Source organism: Camelus bactrianus, chromosome 26, assembly GCF_048773025.1.
Source record: "Camelus bactrianus isolate YW-2024 breed Bactrian camel chromosome 26, ASM4877302v1, whole genome shotgun sequence".
Lineage (NCBI taxonomy): Eukaryota > Metazoa > Chordata > Mammalia > Artiodactyla > Camelidae > Camelus > Camelus bactrianus.
The window spans coordinates 15,377,212-15,401,962 of record NC_133564.1 but is presented as its reverse complement, the minus strand read 5'-3'; the positions used below and the strand labels follow the sequence as shown (position 1 = coordinate 15,401,962).

Sequence of the window (24,751 nt, the reverse complement as noted above, 5' to 3'; positions counted from 1 at the left end):
CAATGTTTTTTGATTCTCTCTTTTTTAAAACAGAGTCCCTCAAATTGAATAAGCTTTGGGTCCAGTAAACCAGGATCTGCCCTGGCTACCAGTCAAACTAATCTCTCCTTGAATTCTCCCAACTGTGCGTCAAATTTCGTTCAGTTCAATACAACAGAGAGTAACTGAAATGTACAGATTTTTTTTGTTATACAGAGATGTTCATTATAATACATTTTGTGACAAAATTTACTTTACTAGCCAATTTGAAAATATTTTTCAAATTACATTGCCCAGTATGATTTGCAATGTTATGCAGTAATAGTTCCTTTGAGCAGTTTTAACTCCTTAGATGCTCTGTGATACTGAGTTTCCTCTCTCATGATGAAAGGTTCTTAGAAATAGCGTCAAGAGAGTCACGGTGAAATGTAAAAGGTGAAATGTATTCGAAAATACACAATAACTTTTAAGCAGGATGCTTACCTATGTCTAAAATCTTTATTTCTTGGTGGAAGCAGATTAAAAAAAGGTAGAAAAAAGGCATAGTTAGAAAAGGTTTCTAAAACATAATGAGTTGAATCCTGAGATTTTAATTACTTTATGGAAAATTGCCAACTTAAGCAGAAATAACACTGGAAATGAATTCTGTAGGTGAAGGCTTATCGAATAATTTACAGAATAGGATGATTTTGATCATCACACGTAAATGAACACAGCAAAAACAACCATGTGTTACTTTAACCACTGGCATTATGGCTAATGGATTTAACCCAACTTGAAGACCCAATATTCTGGTTGAAAGTTATAGGCTTAGTTTATTATTCTGTCTTAATATTCTAGGAAAATACTTCATGCCTTCATTTCAACCACTGTGAAATAAAAGAGCAACAAACTATATCACAAGGTTATTCTAAAGGTGACTAAAGGGGTTTCAGAATCATAGCTCCATCCCACTGGAGTGTAGAAAATTTGCTGGAATCAGGGAGACATTTTCTCTACCAGGTGGCTTGACACTCTTTCAGACATTTGTGGCACAGTAGATACGTGCTTTGCTTTTCCTAACTTTAACCAAGAAATTTAACTTCTTTCTAAAGAGAACATTCAACGCTGGAAAGGTACGTTTAAGCAAATTAATACACTCGTTTCAACATTTCAAAAATAAAGGTGTGTTGAGCTTTGATCAAAATCCCAAATCGAGGAAAGACATACCTTAGTTCTAAAACACTTGTGACGTTTCCAGAAGGGAAGATCCGCCGAACATAGTTGAAATCCCCCACGTACAGACTGCCGTCAATGCCACACGCCAAGGCCACTGGGGCCAACAGCTTATTCCCATCAGCTTGGCCGTTGCAGCTCGGGCACGAGATACTGCGTCTGCGCCCGTTGCCCATGATGCTGCTGACGACCGGAGGCTGCTGGGAGATAAACTGGTTTTCCCCGTTCCCCTTGTACAGTATGCCTGGAAGACACGAAACGCATTTTTCTTTCGATAAAAGGAGTAAAGATGAAGAGTAAACATGTTCACGATAGAAACCACAGTTCAGTGCCTTTTAGATTCCGACTGGGAAAACTTTTATGGAAGGTTCTATTGGAAAGACCTCCATTCAATGACTTAGTGTGAAATATATGACGAGATACCTAAGATATATCAAAAATGCTCTCTGTTATGGATTTAAGGCAGGTCTAGTGAAAGAAACAAGGACAAACAAGAAAAATTAAAACTGCAAATTCTCAGTGTCAGTGATTCTCAAAGTTGGCTACACATTGGGACTGACAGGGCAGCTGTAAAAATATGGATGCTGGGCTCTCACGCCGAGGGATTCTGATTTAATTGGTCTGGGGTGCAGCCTTGGTACTGAGATTTTAAAAGACTCTCCAGATGATCCTGACACGCAACCAAGTTTGAGAACCATCTCTACACAATGTGCTTTAGAGACCAGCACGTTTGCTTAGTTGTTAAAGGATGTTGAAAGTATTATATATTAATCCAACTTAAAAAATATGCACCATAAATATGAATTTCTTCTTTATGAGTTCATGATTTGATTTTTTAAAAGTTAAATATACTTCATGGGAAACAAAGTTAGGAAATATATATCAAACCTCCAATATACTACCAAACTGTCAAAGAAGATTCTTCTTGCTTGTGCTTCAGTCTGATTTGGGAATGCATGTACATGCAGTTATTCAAAATTTCACACATTACAACATCGGGAAGGATGGTTTATTATTTAAAGTGAATTCTGCTTTTAGACATGAAAGTGCCAATCATTTTAAGAAGACAGAATGCCAGTCTGCTCCATGTTGGTCTTCAATGAAAATCAGAGAAAAATTCTCAATAAATGTTCAGTATTTTCATAGTTAGAAACTAGATTTGAGTTGAGACTCTAGTTTTCCCCTTTTACTGTTATTATACATAGATCACTGGTTCCATTTTGGTCTGATGTAACTGGATGGTCAGCTGTTATTGCTCTATACAAATTTCAAGACACATCTCAATGTGTTATCTGTACACCACCTGCTGCTTATACTTTTAAACAGATAAACTGTTAAAAGAAGCAAACCCATGAAAGTACAAACAAGAAACTTGAGAAGGTGGTTTTTTTCTCCCATTTTGGAGTAATTTTAAAGTGAAGAAGAGATCAGAATAATTATGTTCCTCTTAGAGCTCAGCACATTTTAGGTGGATTCTGTGATTACTTCTAATGCTTTGCCATTTGGGTGATGTCACAATCATAGCAAATTTACAGAAAGAAATCAGGACTAATAAAACACGTTTATTCAAATTTAAGGATAAATAATCTAAATAAGGCTGGGTCCTAACAACAGACGAAAGGCATTCTGCTTTGAATATTCAAAGCATACATTAGGGATAACCTAAGATCTTTCTTTCTGTGATTACGTTGTTTGACAATTATGGAACTATAATTTCCTAGAAAATCCAGTTCTGTAATTTTCACCAGAACAATCCTACAAGTCAGGCTCCTGCTCCACTATGTCTGATTTATTCAGTCATTACTTTGAATGATTGGTCTTTCATGAGTCTCCTCTATTATGACAGAATAGAAAGATGAACATTAGAATATTTATTTCCATGTTCCAGGATGCCTGCACAAACACCTGTCATTGTCTACATTTTTGCCTTCTCTTCTTCCTTAATATATTTCCACAGCCCATCCACCTTGTCACGGTTACAAATCACTTTGTTTATTCAATTAGACACATGTCACTTTGAAAAGTCACTTCTTGTCAAACTGTTCTTGGGTAAAATTTGAAATCACAATTGGTTCACTCTGTGAGTTAGGTTACCTGGCATTTTAACATATGTATTTTAACATATATGTGTGTATATATATTTTTTTTTTTTTACTTTTTACAGAGGTACAAAATAATATATATTTTATAACACTTTTGGAGCATAGAACTTTGGGTAGTCCAGTTTTCACATCTGACCTGATATTTTAATAAAAGTTAATTATATATTATTCTCTGGTAGAATGTGTGAGTATTTTTATTACATAGACACACACACAGAATATCTATGAGTTTCTTAATCCCCCTGAACACTAGACTGAGTGTTGAACTGCGGAGGTGTGGGCTTTCCTGAAGCTCTTTGCTCATTGTCTCCCTACTGGTTCATAATCTCTTGGGTGAAATCCTGGGGTTCACTGGTTATGAACTTTACCTTATGGTCGTATAATAACTAAAATACATGTGGAGAGGTTACCCCCCCAGTTTTTTTGGTAAAGAACTTCTGAAGGAATATACCAATATGTCAAACCACATGAAATATAATTTTAGAGAATTTAATCAAGAGCATGTGGTTGGCATGTGGGTATGCATTTTGAAAGGTCATCATTAAGCCACATGTTACAAACAAAACAGACTGAGACGACCACTGCTGATGATCAGATAACACAGACAGCCTCCTCCTCGGGCAGGAGCCCCACTTTTCCAAGGCGTGTGCTGCACGTGGCTCTGCTGGTTATCACTCCTGCTCCCAACCTTCGGGGGTGCAAACCGAAGTAAACCTGACATCCAGGAAGGACATAATTGGACAGGGAGTAGAGCTTAGCACTGCTATCAAACAGAAAAGGTGCGAAGGGTTTTCTGCATTTTTTTTTCCCTTCACTACTGATTTGCTCAGTATGATTCTCTTCTGGAGGTAAGGCACCAGCATTTTCAATCCCTGGCTTGGAAACCACTTTTGATTTAGTTCATTTGGGAGTTTAAAATGTATTCTCTGCAACTCCGAAAAACTTTTTTTTTTTTTTAACAGAAAGAACCAATAACAAAGCAACATGAATCTGAAAAAAAAATGATCATTAATCATAAATATTTAATCGTTTTCCATGCTCAGTTCAACATTCTGAATCTTCCAAAAACCTCTGCTAAGACAAAAGCTAGATTATTTTGACAAGGCTGTGAAATCTTCACTGGCTGTTTGTAAGAGGACAGAAGACAGTGACTAGCACGGTGTGGTTTAGGATGGGAGGCTAGACAAGTTCCCTTGAGAGTCTGCTTTTCTAGCAAATCATCTGAGATGTAGCCAGCTTGTGGGTAACATCTCAGAAACCCAGTGAAGACAATCAAGCATGTTTCGTGTAAATAATATCTTTTATGAGATTAAACTGGTCACGTTTTGCAAGTAACTTATTTCTTTTGGTTTGTAAGATTTGACATATTTTATCTCAGAGCATATTCACTTGTGAGGTCTACTACAAGTAATACCCCTGATTCTTGCTTTTTCCCCTCAGATTAGTCATTTATTTTTTCCCCTAACATTTCCACAACCAAACAACCGTATGTGTCGCACAGTCTGAGTGGGAGAATTTTTTCAACCCTCAAATACAGCGTATGAAGAACTGGAAAAATAAACCCAGATACTCAAAACAGACTACATCCTTAAGGACTAAGGATTAAGGATTAAGATCTGTTAGAGGCATTTTGGTAGAGTCATTCGGATTTTTAGTTTTTATTTATTAAAAAAAAAACAAAAACAAACCCTCCGTCTATTTTTTGTAAACGTCTCGAAAGCACTTTTTTTCCCCTAGTGGAGGTGCTGGGGATGAAACCTAGGGCCTTGTGCCTGCGAGGCACGCACTCTACCACTAAGCTATACCCTCTCTGCCTAGAGCGTTTTGGATCAGCTCACTGACTTCTGGTGAAACCAGAAACTCCTCGGTGGATCCCTAGGGAAGACGCCGGCACAAAGTCCTTTCAACGCAGCACCAAGGACGGTCGCTTACATTTGAATGGGAAAACTATGTCGTGATGAACATTGTGATGTGTGTTACATGGCTCCCACTTTTAGGCTTTTATCGTCTTTAAAAACATACATTCATTTTTCTACTAATTCTGATCTTACAGCTGCAATTTAATCGGTTTGAAGGTGAGCAATATTATGCATCTGTGAACAAGGTCTTACCATTTTGAACGTCCAATACGTGATGCTTATTTAATGTCCAACCACCCATGTTGGAAGCATCTAATTCATAGCCTTGCAAGACGGCGGTCCTTTTCTCCCACAGAGTCAGGTCCAAACACGACTCGTATTCGTATCCAACCGACACTGGAATCAAAACAAATCACGGCTCATGTTCCCAACAACAGGCAGAAATGCAATTTATGATTTTGATAAAACTGTCTTTTTTCACAGATGTGCTCTGAGACCCTATTTCCACTTATTTATGAACAGAAGTCTATTTTTTATATGAGAAGACTTGATCATATAAAAGGTGTTTTTCTAAAAAATGATCTCCAAATATTATTTTTGTACCGACGATAGGAAACTAGCGTTTTTTACCACATCACTTTTTCGCAAGGGGTTCACAGCACAAAATGAAGTTTGGATCGGGCAACTGGGTAAGTAATCAGATCGGATAAATTAGCCCCAAATGGTGATGAGATGATAACATCTAAAAATAGTATCTGCTATCTGAATAATTAGAGATGTTTAGTTTCCAGGAATATTCAGTTATGGAAAATATTTATAATAAGGAAGGTTCAATAGAACAAAAAGATAGCCAGGGTATAACATAATAGTCACATGTGATTATCAGGAGTGAAAAATAAAACTAGTATTAGTTAATATGAACAAATCACAAATGAAAAACTCCAGTGTTCACAATGAAATACGGATTTTAATTAAAACCTACAACAAAGTGAAGGGAGAAGTGGCAATTATCCGACTGGTTTGAACTAATTCTAGTTAAAATCATGCATTAATGTCAGAATAAAGTGTCTATTATATTTTCAGGTAAAAGCTAATAGAACAAAACACATGTTATCTCTCAGCTTTTGATGTTCTGAGCCTGAGCTTGGCGCTGTACTATGCACATCTCAATATGTCGCATTTTGATTGCACAGTCCAGTCATGCAGTGAAATGACTAGTTGGATGGACGTTTTAAGAATATCTTTCGATTGAACTGACCAGTCCTTCTAGTCCAAAGAGCTGCAGTAATTCTGGGACACAAATGTTGTCTGATATTATGTTAAGATATCCTTATGAGTTAAAACTATATTAGTTGTTAGGTCTTGAAAACATAAAAATGAATACGGAAAGCTAAGGAGGTGAAGTTATAAAGAAAAGAAGAAAATGGAAAAAGGAAGGGACACAATAAGGGGGGAAACAACATGAAAAAAAAAAGATATGACCACCTGAAGTCACATTCAGAACATTCTTCCAAGACACAGTTTCAGCCAGAAAAATGGATACTTTCTTCATCTCATCATTTGGGATACAGTCCTTTTTGCCATGGTAGACCTGAACCAATCAACTTATAACTTTCCTAGGCAACCTTACTGCCTTCCTCTCTGCGTATGCACTGATTTCCAGGGGTTAAAAATTAATTTTATGTTAGTTCTGACTTCAAGACAATTTTCTCTTGGTGCAGAATACATATTTACGTGGAACTTACCAACAGCTTCCGATAGCCCATAGACCTTTTGGTTATATGCATCTGTTTTATCCCATATGAAAGTATAGGCCAGGTTGGGTGAGGCGGGGAACCACTTCTGAAAGAGTCTTCCCACGACAGCTACCATAAGATGAACCTTCATTAAATTAAACGGTATAACGGACTGGGTCATGGTGATCTTGAGTACTGACTTGTATCCTGCAGCTCTGGAACTCAGGTAGGAAAGTTTCAAATCTGTTCCTGGAATTGTGGTTTCTTCATGAAGCACCTAGGTTTGAATACAGAAGAAGCTTCAAACTCTGATCACGTAGGACTGTTGGGTAAAATCCACTGAAAAGGACGAAGCAGAACCACCAAGACACTAAAGAGTCCTTTTTCACAAATATGCTTTTGAGATGTCATCTTGGTCAATAATTAAAAATAACTCGGTTGCCAGCCCAACTTTTCTCCTCCTAAAAGCTTCTTGCCATTTATTCTGCGTTAATCACAGCTCAGACGCTACTTCTCACGCAGGAAGCGCTGTGACCCGTCCATCCAGCCGACATGCATGGACTTGTATCGTCACGGTGGGTTCTCACTAATCCCCCTTTCACCCCCATCGCCCTGGAGAATTAAAGCAGACATCTGTAGCATGGTTAGCTCGGAACAGGGATGTAGTTCCGGCCAAAGACCTGGCTCACGCCAGCTGGCTCATTTAGAGATTAAACCTGTGTCTCAGGCCTCACCAACTGACTGGTCACAGCCTATCAAGACAGGAATGACAAAACAGACCAATTCGTCTGGGTTAAATTGTAGCAAATTCCACATTCATGTTGAAAGGTAATGAAACAATAGCACAGTCTAATAATTAGTTAAAACACTGAGCTGGGACTCACCACTGATTTTTGATACGATGGCACATGAACTAGTATTTTCACGTTGCATAAATTTCCCCCCAGAGAACAACTAATGTGTTGTTGAGTGAACACAAAAGACACTTTCTGAATTAAAACTGGAGTGTAAACAGTTCATATGATTACCTGCATAGGAGTGATCTCCTTTACAGATTTTTAAAAATTGTATTTTTAACCCTACAATGTACCCATCAATGTGACTAGCTCCACGAATGCCAACAAATTTACCCTGACTTACGCAAAATATATTATGCCAAAACATTAATTATTTTAGAAAATATATGTTCCATGGTATAGAAAATCTATCCAGACAATTCAGAGTCCACTTACTAAAGCCCCTATCAGCTTGGTTACTGATAATGGCTCCTCGCAGACTTACCACACACACTGTAAAGTACAAGGCTATCAGTGTTGAAGAACTTGCCCCAGGAACTCACCACTTTCTCTACTGAGAGTTAGACAGCATCTCAAAGGCCTCCTCAGATTGCCCTATCAATATTCATTGTTCACACTTAAAGGACTACCTTCCCTTGTTTAGAAAAATCTCAGAATAGCGGCTCAGTGTTCAGCAGCGTTTCTCCTCCCCACAGCTCCTCTCGCCTAAGACAGTTAGGTATTATGTACATCTGTAATCTCCCAATTTTAATAACGTCAGTAAAGCCCCTGCTACTGAGGGGGTAGCTGCACAGCTTCAATATAAACAATCACATAGTTGGGAGCAGCACAAAAGAACGGGCTGAACAAACTTCCAGCCTGGCCCGTGAGTCAGTGTTGGCATGAAGAGGGGTGCGAGGCAACACGGGAGCTAGAGAAGCCATTGTGTGCTGTAGTAGAGACATCAGTTTGCTACAGTTGGCGTTTTCCTTACCAAACACGCCGACTGAATGCAGATACACACTGTCTTAAACAAAACAGTTTTATGAACATATAGAAGCTTTCTAGAACTCAGACTCCGGGAAACCGTAACACGTAAGATTGACAGCACTTTTGCAGGACTGCAGTGTACAGGGTGAGTCATCTGAACAGAACGCACTGTTCTCTATCATTGGGGTGAAAAACCAATGGGCTACTTTGAAAAATAGATTCTTTGACTCTTGAGCGGCCCTAAAAATAGAAGGCATATAATTTATTTCCTCTTGATTTATTTTCAAAATAATTTCACCTAAATTTGACAGGTTTTCTATATGAAAGGCAGCCTTTCATTAATTAATAGTTCTGTGATCTTCCAGGAGTCGCTTTTCTATTTCAAAATATCACGTTTATTCCTAATTTTAATAATGCATCACTGTCTCTGTCATCATTAGCCCACATCCATGGAACAAATATCTGTAATTCAGTTCATTAAAATATGTGTTTCTTCAGGTAATTTAACTTGACCATGTTATTTTGCATTAGTGGGAAAAGTAAATCTAGCCAGAATAGAAAAAAAAACCCAAAAACCCAAGCCATTAAGCCTGTTTTTGCTAGCTGCATGATCCGTAAGCTCCGTTCTTGAGGTTAAACCATTCAGTTAGGAACCATGTCCTGCCAAGTCTGCCTCCCAGATCTCTGTCTAATCTGTTTCCTCTTCTCCATTTCCGCTGCCGTTGTGACTGGTGGGCCCTCTCCGTCCGAGCGCTGGATCTGGATGGAAACACAGTGCAAACTAGCCTGTTCACTGATCTGTCTCCTCCTATCATTTCTGCATTTCATCACTTGAGTGAGCTTTAGAGAAAGGCTGAACAATCTTTCCTGGCTCCCTGGTTCCATACTGCCTAAAGAACTCAAGGTCTCCATTGTATGCTAATTCATAGCCTGGCCCTCAGTTTTCAGACAACAGCGCTCGCTTTTACCACCATGCTGCTGCTCACGCGTTTTCTTCAATCTGGAATATCCTTTCCCCTCTTAAAGGCCAACTTCTTCAGTGATGCTTTCCTTGGCTTCCTTAGAAACTGATCTCTCTTTTGAATTTCCACACTCTTCATTCAAATCTTCATCACATTTAGAATGGCAGGATCCAAGTCTCGTTATTCTTTTTACCCTGGTGGAGTACCTTGTGCATTCTGGGTTCTCAGTAAATTTTTACTAAAATGTTTGCTGACCATGTGATGGAATGGAAAAAACACCCTTCATGTATTCATGGAACTGACTATTTGAAACCCATTTCAGTGACCTGGTTTGCTAGAAATTTGCCACTTAGAAACAGATACCGCTTCTAGGCTAAAAATCTACTGGCTAAGAAGTTCAGAGTTAGAGGAAAGTGGACCCTGGGGCTGGGGGGAAGTATCACACTGGACAAGGCTACGATGATTTTCTGAAAGCTTTGGCTCAGAGTCTGCTGGACTGTTACGCAGTAAATCACTGAGGCATCTCTTCTGCATCCTATTTGCCCAGGTTCATGCTCCGTATCTGTTATCTTACAGCTTCTGATCTCTGCCTAGACTTCTTCCCAATGAGATCTCACTCTCTGCTTTAAGTCTTTCTACAACGCTGATGGATGACTCCCAAACTGTCATCTTTACTTCCAACCTCGTCCTTGGATTCCATTCTGACGTGTCTGCTTCTTACCACTTCTACCCCAATCACCTTCGTCCAAGCCACCATCATGTTTCCTCTACTGAGACTGCCTCGTGACTGGTCTCCTTGTTTCAGGATTCACCCTCAATAAAATATTCTCAGCACAGCAATTGCAGTGATGCTTCTAAGGAAATCAGTAACTGCACTTGCTCTGTTTAAAACCTCTAAACAGTGTCTCATTCCTCAGCTGTAATCAGCAAAGTCCTTGTCCTTACTGTGGTCCTCAGTGACTGGTGACCTCTCCGCCTTCACTCCAGCCACACCTGCTGGCCTGTCTGTCCATCTCCAACAAGCCAAGCATGTTCCTCCCTCAGAGCTTTTGAACTTGGTCTTTGCTCTGCTTGGAATGACCTTCTATTTGGGGGGTTTAGTCTTTCTCTTTTTAAAGTTTCTGCTGAAATGCAATCTTATCAGAGAGCTCTTCCTGGACTACATTTTATAAAACTGCACCTCCACCCACTTCACCCTGCTTTATTATTTTTTAATAAGCCTTTTTCACAACCCAACATGTATCTATTTGTTGGAGGAACCCCTCTCTCCCCATAAGCTGGCAGACTCCTTGAAAGCAGGTACTTCGTCTGACTGGTTAACTGCTTTGTTCCGTTGTAACGGTGCCTGGTGCAGAACAGGTATTCAATAAATATTTGAAAAATGAATGTGACAAAGCTGTTATGTGAGGTTGTATTTTAAAGAGTATGTATTTTTACTTAGTATTTACAAATGAAGTCCACTATTATTGTACCTAACGGCCTACGTTTAAGATCTGAATGCTATTTCTATTTGGAAATACATAGGAAGGAAAACAATCCCCAGTTAGTTCAGTAGATAAAATGAATAGTGAAAAGTACGGCTATTTTTAAAACAATTATATAGTTTTTTTTCCGGTGGAGAATAGGGCTATATTATGAACCACAAATTATTAGGACTCAAGACATGATACCATGTTTTAAAAACAGTACCATGAGAAAATGAATGAACATCTTCTCTGTCAAAAAACATCTTTTCTAAAATATTTTTTCACTTACAATAATAATGAAACAATAAATTATTGAGAGTAATGGCCACGAGCAAAGACATTATTAGCTGTTGAGTTTAAGTCATTTCCTCATTTGGCCACAACTGATAAATAGATACAGATACAGTGTGAAGAAAAAGTATTTTGAAGAGATCTTTAAGCCGTAACTGATAGCCCACTGCAACAACACCCGTTCCAGTACACACACACAACACATCCTGTATGCTGTTCTATAGACTTATGGAGGATAGTCCCGGAATTCTGCAATCCTCTAAAAAAAATTCTTTGGAAACCACACGATCTGAAAACGGCTAGTGTAACAGTACTGCCTGTTAGAACGTTCTACCTGCGTCTCAGGAATAATGGGACTGTCTTCGGGAGAAGATCTAAAAAACGTAGACAAGGGTGACGACACAATGATAGGGTTTGGCCGCACGAAGCCACTCAGGTCACAGCTGGGAATGTCATTCTCCTCTTTCTTCATGACGAGGGTATCCATCACATAAAAGACGTTCCACGGAATCCATACAGTATGGTGCTGAGTGAGGAACGGGGATCGTTCAAATACCAGAGTTAGAGAAGCCCCACCATTTGCCACCAAGTCAAACCTAAGGAAAAACAAGATGTGCTTAGTGAATCATCTGGATCTCATATAACTCCCAACGCTCACCTCCTTAAATTAATCTGCTTTATAAAGAGAGCAATCTTTTCCCGCAACTCGTATATGAAAGAGCTCCAAATCTACAGGAATATTAAGACGTATACAATGACCATCCATGTACCCTTAACTCAGATTTACTACTTTATTAACTTTTTTCCAAATGTGAGTTATCTGTCTACCTATCTCCTCTTTTTCCAGACCCATCTGAACTTAGGTTGGAGGTACGACGAAACGTCACTCCCAAATAATTCAACATGAATCTTCTAAGACAAAGAACAGCCTCCTATGACACCAGCACACTATTATCATGCCTTAGAAAATGAAATCAACTTTTAAATCAACTTTTAAAGACCTAGGGATATATGACTTTAAATTTCTGCCATCAGGTACTGTCACAGATTTCTGGAGTCTAAAAGTTGTTGCATTTCCACATTGAAAGGGACAGTAAAACATGTTGGGTGATAGAAGAATACCTAATTTTTATACTTAAAATGCTTCAAACAGAGGTTGGGTGTTGGGACCAACTCACATGCCATCCTGGCGGGTGATGGTATATCCGTATTCCGGGTAATGGAAAAATGAGACATTCACTCCAATGAGTGGCGTCCCATCAGCAGTTAGTACTTGGCCTCTGATGACGGATGCAAGGCTGTGGGAAAAGTAGAAGAATTAGAACATCTGTCTTAGGCCAACATGATCATGATGTAGAGATAACTCAATCTTCGGATAAAACAACACTATCAGACGCACTCGTATTCACAAAAATCAGATTTAAGACTATATCCCTTTTAATTCACTGTAATGCACATTCTTGAAATGCCTGGTGTTTACCCTGGGTTTTAATTCATTGCAATCTGGTTTTTGGAGAGTTATCAAGACCAATAATTTAGAGACAAATTTTTAAAATTGTAAGCTGTGTTTTTTTTTCATAAGTCATATATCTGGTGCTTGCATGAAGAAAAGTATACTTTCCAATTAATTCCAAGGCAATCCGTAAATCTGCAGGAACCAAGAAGTACAAGATTTAAGGGGGCAATAAGGAACATTTGTGCAACAACTTTTAATCAACTGCTGGGTCTCACTGCATTAATGCTGTTAAATTGAGGCTGACCCAGGAGTTCTGGTGTAAATCATCTTCTTTTGCTCAGTGAGACACAAGACACCTGCTTTCACTTACTGGTTTATTTTCAGGTCATTACTGCTCTGTAAAGCACCAGTCAAACAGCTTATGCAATCTTACTGCCACGCCGTTAGCAGTTCCATTACATTAATTCATAATTTATATTATTTAGTGAGCTCAGCTTAAAAAAAAGTGCACTTCTGTTTTGCCTTTTGGGGTCTTTTCATTGCTTCTTTTGAAACATTTCCAACTGTGCAAAGAAAATCAACTAGTTAAATGAAGATTTATTGACTCTTTAATGGGATGTCCTGTTATGTATTAGGTACTGAAATTGACAAAGTATGTGAACGGTGTCAAAAATGCTTGAAAGGCGAAGTTTGGTGAAGGATTTGCCAAACGAGGAAAAACTGCATTAAAAAAAAAAAAACAAGCACTGCGCTCGAATTCAGTCATCAGCATTTCATACACAGGGCTTGTAACTGTTGATAATATCGCTACAAATCTGTACAAGGAAGAGATGCACTAACCTCTTATTGAAAGGACTTCCTCCAGGTATGACATGGGTGCTGTCAGATCCTATGAGAAAACTGATGCGGTCGTAGAAGGACTTGGCAGCCTGCTGAGGCGGGGACTGTAAGCTTTGGCTAATGATGTCCTGGGGGTCAGGCAATCCGCGACAGTAGGGCTGATTTTGGCAGGAACTCTGTAAACAGCAATCCGGGTCCATACAGTCAATGAGTCCATCTGTAGAGAGAAACGGAAACCAGTAAGAGGACCCGTCTTTCTCTGCCATGAAGTAGAATATGTTTTGTTTGCTGGCTGGCTTTTTGCACATCAAATGATTGGCTCTCCCTCTCTGGTAGTAATTTCTAGGAGGCCTACTTTCTGAAACCAACTGAAATACAAACACAATGCTGGCAGCTGCTTTCCCAGCCAGTAAATGTTTGGGTTGGCGATGGCTGAAAAGAATCGTATGATGTTGATTCTGAGAAAAAATAAAAAATGACTGATTAGAACAAACGATAGCTCATTTTATTGAGCTTGCTTTACTATGCTTCGTGGATATTGTGTTTTTGTTTTTTGGTTTTTTTTTTTAGTAAATTGGAGGTCTGTGGCCACCTGCATGAGGAAGTCTATGGGCGCCCTTTTCCCAACAGCATTTGCTCACTTCCTGTCTCTGTGTTACGTTTTGGTGATTTTCACAATATTTCAAACTTTTTCATTCTTATTATATTTGTGATGGTGATCTGTGAGCAGTGAACTCTGTTGTCACTGTTATAATTCTTTTGAGGAACCGTGAACTGTCCAGGGGTGAACTTAATTGATAAATGGAGAGTGTGTTCTGACTGCTCCATAAACCAGCTGTTTCCCTGTGTCTCTTCCTCTCCTCAGGCCTCCCTGTGCCCTGAGACACAAAGATATTGAAATCAGGTCAAGTAATAACCATCCAATGGCCTCTCAATGTTCAAGTGAAAGGAAGAGTCGATCGATGGGGCAAAATTCACTGTTGTCTCATTTTAAGAAACTGCCGCAGCCCCAACCTTCACACCCACCACCCTGACCAGTCAGCAGCCGACAACCTTGAGGGAAGACCCTCCACCAGTAAAAAGATTACGGCTTGCTGAAGGCTCAGATGATGGTTAGCCTTCATAAGCAATAAAGTATTTTAATGAATGTACATACATTGCTTTTTAGACATAATACCACTGCAAACTTAATAGATGACAGTATAGTGTAGATACAGCTTTTACATGCACTGGAAAACAAAAAAAATTCCTGTGACTCTCTCTACAGGGATGCTTGCTTCACTGCAGTGGCCGGGAACCGACCCTGCGGTATCTCAGAGGTCTGCCCGTAGTAGCAGGAAGGAACACAGAGTAGTTGTAAGTGCACTTAATCAGGGCTTCTGCAGTTTAGAGATAATGCACTAGGAGTTATAGTAAGTGTATATGGCAAGGGGATGGGTACGCATACTGGGTGAAGCTCTGAAACTGGGGAAATTGTCAGAAAATGAAGGTTTGTGAAATGAAGCAAGTGCAAATCAACGTACAATGGAGGAGATCAGCCAATCATCTTTCAAGGAAATTGTTTTCCCCAGAATAGGAAAGTGTGTTCCAAGTAAAATGAGGCATTTCTCAAATTTTAAACAGGAACCTGAGCCCTTCGAATGCCTCCTCTCAAAGGCAGGTGTTAATTAAAATGTGGCAAGTGTAAGTAAGCCATAATACTGGAAATGATAAGAGACCGATCACTAAAAATGGACCTACACTGTTGATGCCATAAAAACAGTAGTAGATTGAACCTTCCAGAGCCTTCTCCAGGAACATCAAAAGGAAACTACACTCAATGGCTCATGTAAGAATTTCGTTTGAAACATATAAACCAATCCAATAGCGGATACTAGTGTCAGGTGTGATGGCTTGATGACATTATCCTTTAAGCTCATTTTTCAGTGACCAGTTGACACATAAATTTTTATCTGCTTGGTGACTGCATTTCTCTGTACAGACTAATAAAAACATTAGTTTCTGAAGACTTTACTTACCCTTGAGAGAATTGACAAAATAGTTATAAAATCTTCAGACCTAACTATCAGGTCTTGGTGTGACCCTATTATGGCAAACTCAGCTGAAAATATCTAGTTGACTTCTATGTTTTATTTATACAACTGTTTTGAAATAACTAATTTAAAAAAAACCAGACCAGTCATTGTTTTTTTGCTTTAGGCTACTCTTATTAATAGAACATAAGCTTGTCCATTCACTCCCTGACAGCAAACTGAGACAAAAGAAAACAGACTAGATTGAATCGTAATGCCCAGTCTAGAAGCAGGTCAGCAACAGCACAGTGAGGTAAGAAACGAGCCCAGGGCCCCTGGCTCGGTGTCCGTAAGTCGTTTTGCCCTCCTGAAGAAGAACGTGGTGAACACCTGTGATTTCTCCTAACACCCATTTCCTTTTCTTTAGGCAAGAGCTCTGAATTTTCATTTGGGTACCCAGCTCTCCCCAAGTCTCAGTCTACATGAGTATTTCCCTTCATGTGTGGTTCAGAAATGTACATGGGACCTAACGTATTGAATCAGGGTGAATTTCAGGAACTGTCTAAAAAGAGGTTCCCCCGCCCCTGCACCCCCCAGGCTTGGAGCTGTAAGGCTGTGAGGCTGGGGTCTGCTGCATCTCTCTTGCCGCTGCTACAGCAGAACCCCTCTGGGAAAGGGGCCATCCCAGAAGAAGCAGAGTCAAGAGCTGGAGAGAAAAAAACAACAGGTCGTAGTGACATCTTTGGGGATTTTGCACCTGATCTCCTGGATTTTCAGTTCTAGAAGCCAGAGCACTGCCTTCTTCCATAAGCCTGTTTGGGTTGGATTTTCTGTCACTTGAAACTGAAAGAGATGTAGTTTATCCAGAGACATTAACTAAAAATCACACTATTTTCCATATAGTTGGGGGAAAAAAGGCTTGATAAGTAAATACTAGAATTAAGTGTATAGTGCTGGATTCTTTTTACACTAATTGACTTTTGTCCCCATAACTTTTATGCACATGAAAATATCTGAGCCAGAATTTCTGATAAGTGGATCTTATTACATAGTTTCTTTATTATAGTCACATTTTCATGTAGCTGTCTGTGGTTTTTCTAAAAATATGAGTTGTTAATTACTTGAAATTGCATATTTAGTCCTTTGACACAGATTTGAAATCATGTTTTAAGAAAATCCAATGAAACTGAGCTTTGAAATTTCATAAAAATTTATCAAAATATTGCTTTCTTAGCCAAAAGGCCACAAAGATGAAAAATGTCAAAATATTTCTCAATATTTCTAGTGGAAGAAAGATGAAACTATGCTAGAGGCTTATTTTTCATGGGGCTATATTATAATAATGCAATATATTGTATTTCTTCTCCTTCTGTCTCAAAGAAATACAGGCATAGTTTTTAAACCCCAGATTTTTAAAGTAGTATACTATTGACCTATTGTCCCAACATTATTTCTAGCCTCCAAAAAAAAAAAAAAAAAAATGTAAAAAACTCTTCCAGCAAAAATTCATGGCTATATGTTGAGACTTCATGAGGAATCTTTAATATGTTTTAAGATATATTTAAGAATTCTTATTCCATGGATTTAGAATGGATATGCATATGCTTGGGGGAGTAATTCAGCACAAACGATATTCTTGCACGTTTTCCCTCTATATCCATTTTTTAATATAAGCAGAAACTCCTTAAGAGTAAAAGTACTTCCACATATGTTTTATCTCCATTAATCTGGTAAATTAAGGGTTAAATGCATCTCACGGCTTGTCCTCCCCTGTAACGCTCCTACAGTGTCTTCCTTTAGGCAATATATAGCACAGTTGCCAAAGAGGACTGTTCAAATTTAGTCATTCATCTTTGTTAGTTTATAAAAAGCAAACGTACATCTGGCATGTAGTCTGCAGGTCATAAAACTGCATGAGATTGACACCTTCTGAACTAATCAGTTGGAAATGCATTTTTACAAGCCTCTCTGCTAACATCAATCAGAGAAAGAATCTCATTTTCAACAGCCAAGATGCAGGGACACACTGTTGGCTATTTTTCTGCAGAGTTTATCAGTAACTTGCCCAAGCAAGTGATGGATGGTTATGAATCTGGCTCCGTACAACTTAAGGAAAGATTTCTCATTCTTTGTCTGTGCTTAACATAGCTAGGGCTATCCAGTACAAGTAAGCTGATTACCCACTTGCCCAAATGTATGCTGTAGTAAAACTGTCTTTGTGGAATAGCTTCTCAAAATCATCAACATTCCATTTTAGTCTCAGGAATATTAGGTTGCCTTAAATTGATATTAGTACAGAAGCCATAGCTAATAGAACTAATCATAAAAAAATCTAAGGGAAAGCAGAAATGTTCAAAACCCACTGAATAACAATTTCGATGATCAGTTAAGAGACTTTCTTTCTCCAGTCTAGGCTTTGCAGTGTGAGTGGTACTTTGATATAAAGTAGAGAACATGGTTTATGCTTCCTTCCACGTAATCCTCAAATATTTTGCTCGAGTTATGATTTTAAGGCATGTTCTGATCTTTCCTAAAGCTTGCATTGCTTTTTTCTTTATTTTTTAAAAAAATTGAAGTATAGTCAATTTAAAATGTTGTATTAATTTCCAGTGTACAGCATAGTGACATATATATACACACACACATATATATATATTCCTTTTCATATTCTTTTTCATTACAGGCGATTACAAGATATTGAATATAGTTCCCTGTGCTGTACTGGATATTACACAGGCATCGGAAACTTCACCGTCTACACCACCACGTGTACCATCTTCTCTGAACGCGCGCTGCTTCTGCATTTCCTGTTTCAGTGGATGGTTCCACCATCCACCCACCCAGTCTCCCCAAGTACAAACCTGAATGTTATCCTTGACTCCTCCCTCCCTCTTTCTCTGCACCTTATCAATGACCAGTTCCCCTTTTTCTCTACCCCAAATATCTCTTGAATCAGTCTATTTCTTTCCACTTCACTGAAACCACCGCTTCAGGCCACCATGGTCATCTCTTGACACGATCTCAACCAGAGCTTGGCTTCCCAGGCTCCAGTCTAGTCCCAGCTATTCCTTCTCGACACTAAAGTCAGAGTAATCTTGGGAGGAATCAAATCGGATTATTTCCCTTCTCTAGCAAAAACACCAGATATCAGAATATAGAGTGGCACTCAAGGGTCTCAGAGCCTTAAAATATATTATCCTGGCAGATGATTTGGGGGAGGAAATTACTATTTGTTTGAAAGACTCTATTAGAGCCTACTGAAGGGAGAGATTCAGGTTACTCCGAACTCTGGCTACCCAGGTTTCAGAGCATAGGACATCCCTCCCATTCTAGGAAAGAGAAGTCCAGCTTGTGCTCTCAGAAGCTTCCTGATCTTAGCAACTTCAGCATCAGAGTGGTTTCTGGGCTATGTGTAAGAAATGACTCAGTCTAGAGGGAGGCTGACTTGTAGGTGAAGATAAAACTGAAGAAGAAATATTTAGAAGCCAAGTTGAGGCCTGCGGTGTGGATCACTTGTTCGGAAAGCCTTTCTAATGAGGGCACGATACCTTCTTGTTCCCAAAGTGCCTAGAGGCCCTGTGTGGGGATGTTCACCGCGATTCTCTGGTCCTGTGACCACCAATTTCTGACTTCCACTGTGTGATTTAGAAACCTGCTCTTCCACAGCCTACCTCTGCCCCCAGGATCTGCTCCAGCAGCCTCCCGGGTACCGGGAGCTCAGCCTGGAGAAGTGATGGGCAGCACCTTGTTGATTCCACAGAGAGTGGGGATCTTTGTCAAGACCTTGATGGAGGGTGACATTTTGCCTTAGTTCTGTAAAGCTAATGAGTCCGTATAGATGACAGCTACTTATTTGAGTCCTAAAGAAACAAGGTCCAACTGAACAGGTTGATTTCTTATGACCATGGAGGTGTTAAGAGAGTGGCTAAGTTCCTCCAGCCTTTTTTTTATTGGGAGCTATTCCTCCAGTTCCTCATCAGGAATTCCCTCCTAAGGCTGCTTTTCTTGAAGCATGTCAGAGACATAAAGAGGGGTGGGCTCCATGGGCAAAGAGGGACATCTGTTTAGTGAGCTCCAGAGATTGAGGATCATCAGACGTAGACAGTAGAGACGGGGCCAACTGGTTTGGTAAAGGAAGGTCTGTTTTGTAGGGGAAGGAAGATGCTTGGTGTAAGAACAACTATTTCACTACTTCCCCATATCTGGCTGTCCTTTCTAAAATTCTTAAATGTATCTTCTTTAGTTCTGGAACTAGTAATCAACTTTCTTTGTGCATGTGTGCGTGCGTGTGTGAGTGTTCTACAAAGCTCTTCAAGTTGTGTTCTACAAAGCTGCTCAGACTAGACTGGCAGTCATTCGTATGACGTGCTGAATTTCTTTTGTAAAATATCATCACGTTAAAATTTTTTTACTTATTTAGGGGGGAGGTAATTAGGTGTTATTTATCTATCTTTTTTTAATGGAGGTACTGGGGACTGAACCCATGACCTCCTGCATGCTAAGCACGTGCTCTACCACTGAGCTATACCCTCCTGTCCCTTAATTTCTGATTAGGGCCAAATCAACCTCTTCATCTTCTCCTCTTTAGCTACTGAAGGTGCTAAGTCAAATTACTTAGCTACTTTCTTGCTAATTCACCGTTCTGACACTAAACTTAGTTTAGACAACGGATCTGTAATGGTACAGTTACCATATGTCACAGAATTTCAAGTATAGTGCTTATTTTAAACATTCTGTTTCACTGTCCTCATATAATGACACTGATGTCCGTAACTGCCAGATTATGTGTCTCGAGTTGGGGTTTGGTGTGGAAAACACTGTCTCTACACACACAGCTCATGCTTAAGCTCAAGGAACCCTCTAGCCTGGGTTACAAGGCACCTGGCTTACAACCTCAGGGCATAATAAAGCTGGCACTGAGATTCCTTCTCAGATGATCAACAGAACGAGGTTAGGGACAGGAATACAAATGATACAAGCAGAGAATGCACAGGAGGTCCTCTATCAGCTCCGAATGCCCCTTGGAGAGGGACGCCTGGAGACAGCGCAGTTTCACCCTAATGAGAATAAACAAAAGGGGAACGAGGCCAATTCACAGCTGATAAATTTTGAGGAAAGGGAGGCACCTCCTTGGCTGACAACCACACTAACGAGCTGATTAGCCCCTAAATTACTCAGCAGCTGTCTCTGCAGACTTGGCCCTGCAGTTTGCTTCCTTCTGTGAGAGTCTGTAACCCCCTCAACGTCATCTTGCAGAAGACAAGTGTGAAATACCTGATCGAAGAGAAAGGAAAGCTGTCCTTCCTCCCTGGGTGATAGAAAACTATGGGGTGGGGGCTTCCTGGGAGAAAGGAATGGGAAAGCGACCACCTGGGCTGCGGGGAGCAGTGATGCTGCAGTTTCTGCGCCACAACACGCACGGTTACGAGGAGTTGGGGCAGTGACGTGTTACCAGGCGAGAAAGCTTCCGGGGCCAAGGACCACCTCCATCTATCAGGAGTGGACAGGAAAGGAGGCTTCAGCTCAGAACTTGGGGCCCAAGTTTCTTTTGTGTGTGTGTGTGTTTTATTTTATTTTATTTTTATTTTTTAACATTTTTTATTGAGCTATAGTCAATTTACAACGTTGTGTGGGGCTCAAGTTTCTTGAGAGTCCAGGTAAAAAGCAAACAGGAGAAATAATGAGCAGTCTGCTGGAGACTAGAGGGGAGAATTTCCAGCTCCTCACCAGGAAGAAGAGACTTTAGAGAGAATAGTGTTTGGTTTGAGAATGACTGTAGGTCCAGGTGTGTGTGCGTGTGCACGTGTGTGCATGAGTGTGCGTGCGCGCGCGCGTGTGTGTGTGTGTGTGTGTGTGTGTGTTTTGGGGGAACGGGGAGAGCTGAGAGCTGGTTCTGCTCACTCTGCTTCCCAGTGAACAGCACAGAGCAGGCCCCCTTCTCCTGTGCAGACATTGCATGTTTTACAAGCTGAAGGTTTGGGGCTGCCCCACCTGCAGCAAGTCGATTGCGCCATGTTTCCAACCATACCTGCTCACTTTGTGTCTGTGTGTCACACTTTGCTAATTCTCACACAATTTCAAACTTTTTCATTCCTACTGTATTTGTGATGGCGATCTGCGATTGGTGATCTCTGATGTTACTACCACAACTTGCTGAAGGCTTAGAGAGCGGGTAACATGTTTTTTTTGCAATCAATATTTTTATAATAAGGTATGTACGTTGCTTTTTAGACACAATGCTATCACACACTTAGCAGATTACAGTGCAGGGTAAATGTAACTTTCATAAGCACTGGGAAACCAAAAAATTCGTGTGAGTCGCTTCACCGCAGTGGCCTGGAACCGAACCCACAACATCTCCGAGGTCTGCCTGTCGTTAGGGCCACTCTACTTAGAAACAAAAGGCCATTCAGTCTTCCCTGACCACCTTTTAGGAATTTCACCTTGTCAAGGTGAGCACTTTTGAAAGCAAAAGAAGGAACCTTGGATAATAAGAGCCGCTACTTACAACATATTGTGTCCCCGGCAAGATGCTAAGTACTTTACATTCTCTCACTTAAACCTTTCAGAAACTCTTTTATTCCTATTTCATACATGAAGCAATTGAAGTTTAAAGAGATCAGACTCTTGTGTAACGTCAAATATGTACCACGAGGTGGACTGAAGATCTGACTGCAAACCTGTACTCTTAACCACCACTGAACGGGACATTCCCAAAAGGGCAGGGGGGATGAGGGGCGGGGTGGGGAAATATGTCTTCATCCCCAGAGCAAGTGAGCACAGAGCTCCAGACAGAAACTACATCCTTTCAAAAAACTCAGTCCCAAAGGGGCCCCAACACTGAGCCGCTACAGGGGCAACACCCCTATCACTGCAGATGGAACCACCAGCTCTCACTCTCTGTTTTCTGAAACTGAAACACAGTAGCATGGAGGATGTGCACAAGGGGGCCAATAGTTATTTCCTAACCGCGGGCTTACGTGGGGTGGAAAATCACAGTCCTTTTCACAGGGTACAAGGATTAAAAAGACACCACAAGGACAGCTTCAACGGGCCTGCTCTCTGTTCCTGCTCTGTTTTTTCCATCCAGACCTTCCAACGGAAGAGCTTGGGAAATACCTGGCATCTATCTATGAGACTGTTTAGTTATTAAAACACTGCTTTTAAAGCTCCCAGTTCACAGGGTCCTAAAGGCTGCAGTGCAGGGAACTGTCACCTGGAGATTAGGACAAGGAATGGGGAACGATGTACATTATACAACAGCCTGGTGATCCTGCCTTTCCCCTGAACGATAATAATCTTACACTCGTTTCACGGAGAATGGGGAGCCAAAGCACTCCATCAGGGCTCACACATTTTTCAATCCCTCTAATCTATGGGGATCCGATTTTTTTGGGGGGGCAACAGATAACCGCGTAGCCGCGGGAACTTACAAACCTGGGTTCTGGCGCAGGCTCGCTTTCCCGCTCAACACCTCTTACCTCCCTCGTTGTCCTTGCTGTCGGCACAGAGGGTCTCCATGGCCACGTCGCAGCCTGCTCCTCTCCAGCCCGGCTGGCAGACACAATGCCAGCCGTTTTGGTCCAGCGTGCATCTCCCATTGCTGTTGCACAGACCGGGACAACCCTCTGTCAAAAGAGACAAAGAGGGAGAGCACCAGCGGTTTTGAGTATTGACGGTTTTTGCGCCTCAGATAAACAGATGAGGGACACTGAGTGGGAACAAGGCCTTTTGAAACAGCACAAAGACTGTAATTGCACATGGATTGAAACAGCAACATTATCTAAGGAATCTAATTCTTATCCAAGTGGCATCTTTGATTGGCCTGACCCTTGAGACACCACTTACCTGTGCAGGACAGAAACATCTGCAACGATCCACTAAATTGCTGCAGGCCAGACAAAATTAACTCAGTTTTTTTTTTTTCCCTTCCCTTTAGCAAAGCAACAAGGTTGATTGTAAGGTGTGGAAAAAAAAAAGGTCTCAACAAGATCATTTCAGAATCTCCAGTATATGGAGATTTTTAATCTGCCGTAAACATTACTGGTCACTGGTTAGTACGTGGCTTCTTAAAAGAGCCTTGTTGCTTTAAAAAATTCCCTCTAAGTTCAAAAGCATGGAAGCGGGTATGCGGATATGGATGATGTTAAAAAGAGCGCATTAATTTTATCTGGCCTCAGAGTTGCCGTATATATTCATGTGAAATTACAGTGCATTAAATAATTGCACAAAGTATAGGCCACTATCAATGACTATACTTTATGCCGAGAGTACATTCCTTTTCACAGAATAAGCAAAGCCCAGGAAATAGTGAAGCAGCTTAGCATCTATTCTAACAAACATCAGGATTCAGGCTGCATACGGATGGGACAGGACCGACAGGATTTCCAACTAAACGTCATCGCTGTGCATATCTGATTACTTAGGACGGACAAAATGAAATACCATAAGGACCACAGTAAAACATCGATAGACCGAACAAAAACACGGTAGTGACGTGCTTCAAGACAGAGAGCGAAGAGTGATATTTTGTGACAATCTCCCTAAAGCTTTTATGCTGTTACCTTTATATCCTATCTTGTCTGCTTTTATGGGCAAGGAGGGAAAATTTGGGAAACAATGAAAATAATTTAATATATCCGAAATCTATAATTGTTTCAGTCTAACATGACATTAAAAAAAAAAAAACAAATTTTGCCACTTTCTACTGATGATAACTGGCATGCAGCCAACATGATCTGTTTATGAGGATGACACTTGGGTAGATTCTGGTGCTTCTGGCTATGAGTGTGGTATGACACTGACAGAAATGAGGTTATCAATGCCCGAAAACTGCAAGAATAATTGGCTATTAATCAGATCTCTTTGGGTAGGATTATTTATAATTTGGTATAAAATATATGTTAGGAAAAATACTTGCTCGAGCAGTTGGGGTTTGTTACACAGTTTCCTATAATTTGAATGCTACTCTTGTTTTAGTGACAAAATTTAAGGGAACAATCGGTTTAAAGATGTTTATTTTAAGTTGGTATTAAGAGAATTATTCATATGTTGGCTTCCCCTCCTC

At 40.3% G+C, this 24,751-nt stretch overlaps 1 protein-coding gene across 5 annotated transcripts in view; it reads right to left on the bottom strand.

Moving 5' to 3' along the window:
- TENM3 (teneurin transmembrane protein 3) overlaps nt 1-24,751 on the bottom strand; it is a 539,016-nt gene that overhangs the window by 47,128 nt on the left and 467,137 nt on the right. For all 5 annotated transcript variants that reach the window (XM_074353570.1, XM_074353571.1, XM_074353573.1 and 2 more), the window contains 7 exons: nt 23,166-23,312; nt 13,673-13,889; nt 12,555-12,674; nt 11,711-11,972; nt 6,901-7,168; nt 5,408-5,551; nt 1,189-1,438 (listed from right to left, as the gene is read on the bottom strand). In XM_074353570.1, the coding sequence (XP_074209671.1) occupies nt 1,189-1,438; nt 5,408-5,551; nt 6,901-7,168; nt 11,711-11,972; nt 12,555-12,674; nt 13,673-13,889; nt 23,166-23,312 (1,408 nt within the window). The remainder of the gene's footprint in view (nt 1-1,188; nt 1,439-5,407; nt 5,552-6,900; nt 7,169-11,710; nt 11,973-12,554; nt 12,675-13,672; nt 13,890-23,165; nt 23,313-24,751) is intronic.